Here is an 8,339-nt window from a genome sequence, read left to right as displayed (position 1 = left end):
TTTTTCCAGTTTCATCATTTTGTAATAATTTTCTTATGTTTTTATTTTATTTTTAATAAATTTTATATGTCAAAATTATTAATAAATTGTAGTTTTATTATTAGTTGGTACATAGTTGTTACCATATTTTTTATTTTTCGGATAAAAGACTTAAACATATCCTGAGTTTTCATAAATTGTCTTAAACATACCCTAAAATTTTCAAAAAGACTAAAATATACTTTGTGGGCTAATTCCAGAGGACTTAAACATACTCTCCTTCAAATTTAAAATTTTTAAAATCCTATTTTGTCCTCCTGGGAAGAAGAAGAAGAAGGTGGGAGGAGAAATTTACTTTGAAAATTGTTAATGACCTTGTAATTCAAATTCTTTTATCCTTCATTGTCACTTTATTTTCATTTATTGAAGCAAATTAACAAGAGAAGTTTACTGTAAATACTATTAAGCCTGTGAGTAGAGATGAACCGAGTTGACTTTTTTAAGTTGTTTGATTCGATCATTAAATTATTGTTGATTTTGATGTAATGTAAATTATTCCCCTATTTCCTTCCCTTGGAAGGATCTATTGCAGAATAAAGCATAAAAAAATAGGGATTGAGAAACAAAGTTCAAAGAATGGAGGAGGCTATGTTGGTGGCTTTCTTTAATCGTTTGATTGGAATGGGAAGTCCAGGAAGAAGTTATATTTTGAAAATTTAAATGAACATGAAGGATAAAAGAGTAATTATGTATATTTAAGTTTTTTTTTTTTTAAACTTAGGGTATGTTTAAGTTAATTTATGAAAAGTTGGGGTATGTTTAAGTTTTATACCCTTATTTTATTGTTCATTTATAAAGTTTTTTGGTATTTAAAATAGCCCTACTTGGCATATACTATCTGTCTCTTCATTGCCACGTGTATACCATTGGTGACCCAATGTCATTAATATGGCATGCACACTGTCCCATCTTATATCTTAATACTAAAAGGGTGGCTTTCCCTTTCGCCAAATGGCAGTAATTTAACTACTGCCATTACCATCTTATATCTTAATATTAAAAGGGTGGCTTCCCCTACAAACTTGCTTTCCAGAAGATTTTCATTCATTTGAAATTATCAGATTGTTCAAGTATATATATCCTAATGAATATACCCATTGATTTCTCTTAGAACCCTTAATAATTCAAAGAGGATTTATTTAATCTGAGTAGCTGGAGATTACTTGAGAGTTCAGAATATGTGAACACAATAAGGACGACCATGTCAGTCTTTATTACCATGCTCTAATCAGATTAATTAAGATAGAAGGGAAAACTTTTATTCATCCTAAAAAAGAGGAAAAGGTCCTGTTCATGTTACTGCGATTCTTTGTTTCTGAAAAAAATTAATGTTGTACTTTTCAATGATGTGGCTTTAACACATCCACGGTGTGATAATTAGAACTTCAACTTTATCAATATTTAATTGCTTTATATGTTTTATGTGTTTTATTTTTATGGTTGATATAGTATTGGAAAGAAAATTAAATTGATAAAGATGGGATTAAAATGTCTTTTTTTCTCCTTAATTGGTATTAGTGGTAATGTGGTATAATTTAATGGTAATTTTTAATAGCGTTAATTAATAGGATAATTAAATATGAAATATGCAGGCATGTATAGATTTGTAAAAGTTTGGATAAGTATGGATTTGTAACGGTCAAGTATGGTGTGATGATGGAGTGTGAGGTGTAAATGTTTGTAGTCAATTTGCAATGGTTTGTGGATATGATGATGGTGAAAGTATGGCTTATATAACGATTTGTGGCAGATATGCATTGATTTGTCACGTTTACCAATGGCTTGTAACATTTTGGTATTTGATGTGGGGTGACCCAACCCAGCCCATTTGAGGCTGGGAGGCCTAGCCCAGATTCGGGAACAAGATCCGTTATAGCAGGGGTTATCTTGTTCCTCTCATATGGAGCCAATCGTGAGGCGCACACGCATCCTCATAGAGCTCTCTAACTGCCTTCGTACAATACCCAATTCAGGTGTTCATCTCCACCTACCTCCAGGCAGTTCAAGTATAAATAGGGGTGCCCCCCTCCAGGTACAGGGATCGAATACAATTTACAGTCTGAATTTGGAACTGGGCTCACAAACAGTACCCTGGTTCCCCTCTTTGTACCCTGTACTAACTTGACCATCGGAGACTCTACCTCGGGTTCTCAACCAGGGCCTTTGGCGTATTCTGTCTTGTAGTACCTCAATCGCCCACCTTCGGCTTCTATAGTGCTCGGAGCTCCCTTCGCCTCGACCTACATACCTCAGCCATGGCAACAACCTCTCCGAACCCTCGAAGCCTTTGGTCAGCCTCCAGAGCCTAGGGACAAAATTACTTTGTTGTCCTCAGCCAATCCGAGCATTAACAATTGGTGTTGTGTGTGGGAAACGTTGCTAAGACGTTTCCTAAAAGGAACTTTGACAAGCTATTAGATCCCTGAGCTCCATCCAACCAACATGGTACGAAGAACAAGGAACACACAAAATCTTGTCATCAATGTGCAGTTTTAGGCCATGCTCGACCACCTGGAGTACTTGACACAGTGAGTCGAGCAAAACTACCCCCAGGTAAGAGGTTGCCCCCAGGGTGACCACCCCATCGGGGAGTCCACACAGTGGGGCCGGCATGGATCCACCAGCCAATCGGTCCCCATCCTCGGCCCTGCGCAGTAGACCAAGCCTTCTGTGTCTGGTAGCAGTCGTCCAGTCGACCCGCTCTCCCATACCTCTTGATCTCCCAACCGAAGGGGGGACAACTCCAGACCACCTAGTCGAAGGGAGGAAGAACCAGAACAACCGAAGGATAGCCGCCAGACCTCTGAGCAGCATCACCGATAGGGCCAAGCCGAGGGATGAAGGCGGATGTCGCGATCACCCTAGCACCCACTCCAGGGCCGAGGGCTGGCATCGAGCCTCTTCCCCTCACGTCTCGGACCTCCAGGACATCCTGAACGACCGCGGTGCTAAGATCGTAGCACATGGTCTCAACTCCGAGCACTCTGGAGTCTGTGTCGACCGCCATAATGCCCATGAAGACCGGGACGGTGCACGGGCCATGCCCGACCCCATGTTCGCCGATCTCCGAGATGATCTTGGCATTGTCAAAGCCGAACTCCGACAAGTTAAGGAGGGTCAAACTGATACCTCGGCCAGACAGAGCAATTCCCTTGGGAGAATGGATGCCTTCTCCCCTGATATCGTTGCCGAGCCTCTACCTCTGAACTTCAAGGCTCCCACCTTGGAGATGTACAATAGGAACACAGACCTGGACGACCACTTGGAGAGCTTCAGGGCACTCATGATCCTATACGGAAACTCCAATGCCTTGACGTGCTGGACTTTCCAGGCGACCTTCAAGGGATCCGTTCGGTGGTGGTTTTCTAGCCTCCCACCGCGATCCATCACCTCATGGGAGCAGCTTTCCAGCATGTTCCTTTCCCACTTCATCAACTGCCGATGCCCCTAGAAAAGCATTGTCTCGCTGATGATTGTCAAGCAAAAACGAAGAGAGAGTTTGTGGTCATACATTGACTGCTTCAAAAAAGAACTCGAGGTCCATGACATCGACTCCCTGGTCTCTATGCTTGCCGCTATCAGCGGGCTCCTCCCCGGCTCGGCTCTCAAGTGCTCCGTTCCCAAAATCCAACCAAAGACAAAGTTGGAGTTCGTAGAAAGGGCCCAAAAATACATTGTCGTCGAAGAGGCTTCGACTACGGATGCCCATGAGAGAGACACAAAGAATTGAGACAGAGCCCCCAAGAAGAAGAAGAAGAATGAAGACCAGATCTATAGCAAAAACAACCACAACAAGAAGCCACCGGCCTCGGCCTTGGCTTACAATGAGTACACGCTACTCAATTCCACCCGCGCACAGATTCTGATGCAAACTGGGCATGAGAAATTTATAAAGTGACATGAAAAGTTGAAGAACCCTCGCTGGGGGAACCCCAAAAAATACTACAAGTTCCACCGATGTACCGACCACGACACCGAGGATTGTTATGATCTAAAAAATGAGATAGAGTCTCTCATTCGTCAGGGCCACCTCATGTAGTACGTTGGAGGTGAGGCCAGTGCCTCACCCTCCCAGTAGCAACAATTGCAGCACCAACAAACAGCAGGCTTTATCAACGTTATAGTGGGAGGCACAACCTCGAGTGGAGGCTCGGCCTTGACTCGCAAAGCCTACGCCAGACAACTGAACATCTAGGGGCTGGCCCCCAAGAAGCAGAAGCAATAACCCCTCTCCTTCACGAACGAGGACCTGAAGGGGGTATCAATCCCCCATGACGACGCATTGGTGGTGTCGGCCATCATTACAAACTTTGTAGTCAAAAGGATCCTTGTTGATAGTGGCTCCTCAGCCGACATCATTTTCTACGAAGCTTTTAAAAAGATGAAGATAACTCTGAAGCGCCTCCAACTAGTAGATGCCCCGCTAGTTGGCTTCTCCAGCAGCATCATCAAACCAGAGGACAAGATCTCCCTACTAGTCGTAGTAGGGATGGAGCCCCAGCAGGTGACAAGGATGACAAAGTTTCTGGTCGTGAAGATTAGCTCACCCTACAATGCCATCATGGGGAGACCAACTCTTCACGCACTTCGGGTAGCCATCTCCTCCTACCACCTCGCCTTGAAGTTCCCCATTGATCACGGCATCATAGTTGTTAGTGGGGACCAGCATGCCGCCCGTCAGTGCTATGTGGTAGCACTGAAGGGTAAGAATAAAGAAGCTATGCCACTAGAGGGCTCGACCTCAAGGAGGAGCCAGTGAGCCGAGGCCAACCGGTTGAGGACCTCGTCCCAGTCCCCCTTGACGAGGACAAGCCCAACAAGACAGTTTGCATCGGGTCCAACCTTCCCCCAGAGAGCTTATCCGAACTGGTACTTTTCCTCAGACTCAATGCCGATGTCTTTGCTTGGTTTGCCGCTAACATGCCCGGGATTAGCCCCTCGGTTATTACACACATGCTGAGCGTGAATCTAAGCTCTAGGCCAGTTTGGTAGAAGAAGATGAACTTTGCACCGGAATGTTGAAAGGCCATAGAGAAGGAATTTGAAAAGTTACTCAACATTGGCTTCATCCGAAAGGTACACTAACCTAACTAGTTGCCAGATGTGGTTATGATAAAGAAAGCTAACAGGAAATAGCATATCTGTATTGATTTCATAGACCTTAACCGAGCCTACCCCAGTGACAGTTTTCCTTTGCCGATGATAGACCACCTCATTGACGCCATTGCAGGGTATGAGCTACTTAGCTTTGGATTCATTCTCTAGATACAATCAGATAAAGATGCACCCAGATGATGAAGAGAAGACCTCATTCATCATTGAACATGACACATACTGCTACCGTGTGATGCCCTTTGGCCTCAAGAATACTGGGGCCACCTACCAACGCCTTATTAACAAGGTGTTCAAAGAGCAGATGGGGAGAAATGTCAAAGCCTATGTGGATGACATGGTAGTGAAGAGTCTGAAGGCCGAGACCCACATTTCGGACCTAGTCGAGACCTTCAACACCTTGCAGAAGTACAATATGAAGCTCAACCCTAGCAAGGGTGTCTTTGGCGTCACATTAGGCAAATTCTTAGGTTTCGTTGTCACTTAGAGAGGCATTGAGGCTAATCCTGAGAAGATACAAGCCATAATAGACATGGCACCCCCCTGGACGGTGAAGGAGACCCAAAAACTCACCGACCGAATAGCAACCCTCAATTGCTTCATGTCAAAGTCAGTCGACCGCTACCTACCCTTCTTCTATGCCATCAAGAAGCTGAAAGAGTTTCAATGGACGAAGGAGTGCCAACGTGCCTTTGACGAGCTCAAGGCATACCTTACTTCGCCTCCCCTCCTCACCTGGCCGGCCGAAAGGGAAAACTTGTACCTGTACCTCTTAGCCAGAGATGAGGCAATCAGTTCAGTCCTCATCAAGGATGATGGTGTGCAAAAGCCAGTTTACTATGCTAGCAAGGTCCTTTGCGACACCAAAACCAGGTACCCCAAGGTAGAGAAGTTGGCTCTCGTCCTCGTGATTTCAGCAAGGAAGCTTTGGCCATACTTTCAGGCCCACACTGTAGTGGTCCTGACAAACCAGACCCTCAAGACTTTCCTTAGTAAACCCGAGGTCTTGAGACGCCTAACGAAGTGGGTCTTTGAGCTATCTGAGTTTGACATTTAGTACAGGCAGAGACCCGTGCTCAAAGTCCAAGCCTTGGCAGATTTCATAGTAGAATGCACCTTCAGTCGAGCCCTTCGCCAGTCCCCAGAAAATGCTAAGGGGGATCATGTGGACGACGAGACTCAACCTCAATGGAAGCTCTTTGTCGATGGTTCGTACAATGCTAAAAGAAGCAGAGCGGGCCTCATCCTCCTCACCCCAAATGATGTTGTCCTAGAGTATGCGTTAAGGTTTGACTTTCCAACATCAAACAATGAAGCCGAGTACAAGGCCCTCCTCGTCGGTTTGCAGCTTGCTAGCGACCTCGACTCCTCATACATCGAAGCCTTCAGCGACTCTCAACTAGTGGTAAATCAGGTGAATGGCGAGTACAAGGCTAGGAAACAAAGTATGTCCAAGTACCTCGCCAAAGTCCAAGATATAGCCCACTACTTCCAATGCTTCTCTTTGCAACGGGGCCACGAGCTGACGCCCTCTCTAAGTTGGTAAGTACCTCGAGCGGATCCCCTGGCTAGATTGTGCATGTCGAGAAGTTGCTTCGGACCTCCATTGAAGAAACCCGAGTACTCTCAATAGAGGCCAAACCTTCATGGATGGATCCCATCGTCAACTTCCTATCAATTGGACGGCTGCCCAAAGACAGAAATGAGGCAAAGTGACTCTGGTGACAGGTAGCCCACTACACCTTGCTGGAAGGGAAACTGTATCGAAGATCCTTCACCTTACCCTACCTCCGATGCCTTCATCCGGAGGAAAGCAATTATGTGCTACAAGAAATTCACGAGGGCATTTGTGGTAATCATCTTGGCAGGAGAGCCTTAGCCCAAAAAGCCCTAAGGCAGTGCTACTTCTGGCCTACCCTCCACAAGGATGCAGCTAGATTGGTGCAAAAGTGTGACCCATGTCAAAGGCACGCCAACTTATGCCACCAACCGACCACCACTCTCGCAGACCATGGCCCTTTGCCAAATGGGGCATGGACCTCCTTGGCCCCTTTCCTTCGGCCACAGGGTGCAAAAAGTACCTCATTGTTGTAGTAGACTACTTCACCAAGTGGGTAAAAGCCGAGCCTCTGGCCGCCATCACGGCACGAACCATCTAAAATTTCTTTTGGAAAAACATTATATGTCGCTTCGGCCTACCCTACATGCTGGTCACCGACAATGGAAAGCAATTTGATGACACCAAGTTCTAGGAGTGGTACGCCTCCTTCGGTACTAGGCAACAGTACACCTCGGTAGGCTATCCTCAAACCAATGGCCTAGCCGAGGTCACAAACATAACAATACTAGATGGGATGAAGACCGGATTGGACCAAGCTAAAGGCCTATGGGTTGAAGAACTGAACAGTGTACTCTGGGCTTACCGAACTATGCCTCGGACAACCACGGGAGAAACTCCTTTTGGCTTAACCTACAACATAGAAGTAGTAATCCCAGTAGAGATCAGCCAACCGACACTCCAAATTGAGGCGTATAACGAAGTCGAGAATGATGAAGCCTTAGAGCAAATTTAGATCTACTGGAAGAAGCCTGAGAGCAAGCACAGATAAGGGTAGCTGCTTACTAGCAGCGAGTGACCCGCTAGTACAATTCCAGGGTAAAAGAAAGCACTATCAAGAAGAAGACCTTGTCCTCAGAAAAGCCATGGTCCCCGAACCCAAAGTTTGGAAGCTGGGCCTCAACTAGGAAGGCCCCTACAGAATCAAGCGAGTCGTCGGCCCTAGCACTTTTCACTTGGAACACCTAGATGGAAGACCTATACCTCGGACATGGAACTCAGAGAATCTCCGGATGCACTACAAATGATTGTAATATCTTTTTGAAACTATTGGATGAATGAAGCAATGTTCCTCTTCGACTCAATGCTCAGTGTGTGTACCTACTAAGTTCCTCCTTGGCCTCGCGACTGGCAAGGGCGCACGACCTCCTCCGAGGACTGTACCCCCTCGCTAGACCGATGCCAAGACATAAAAAATAAGTAGCGAACACCCTAGTTGTGACTTAATGTGTCAGAATACACCCGGACGGCCAAGGGCCTCATATGCCTCAACTCCCCACCTCGGTGGCGGCTAGCCTCCTAAACATTCACACTTAGCGCTACCAGCAAAGGAAGCCAGACTCCTTGGAAC

General features: G+C 45.7%; 1 protein-coding gene across 1 annotated transcript; it reads left to right on the top strand.

The window, feature by feature from the left end:
* The first annotated feature begins 5,683 nt into the window (after positions 1-5,683).
* Positions 5,684-6,697, top strand: LOC148848645 (uncharacterized). Its single transcript, XM_088951348.1, has 2 exons — positions 5,684-6,024; positions 6,214-6,697. Exons 1-2 carry the CDS (start codon positions 5,684-5,686, stop codon positions 6,695-6,697), a joined length of 825 nt encoding a protein of 274 aa, XP_088807474.1.
* The last annotated feature ends 1,642 nt before the right edge of the window (positions 6,698-8,339 follow it).

Source organism: Nelumbo lutea, chromosome 6, assembly GCF_056320005.1.
Source record: "Nelumbo lutea isolate HS-2025 chromosome 6, American lotus-T2T, whole genome shotgun sequence".
In the NCBI taxonomy this organism is placed as follows: domain Eukaryota; kingdom Viridiplantae; phylum Streptophyta; class Magnoliopsida; order Proteales; family Nelumbonaceae; genus Nelumbo; species Nelumbo lutea.
The sequence above is the reverse complement of the archived record's forward strand: the minus strand, read 5'-3'. Positions and strand labels throughout refer to the sequence as shown.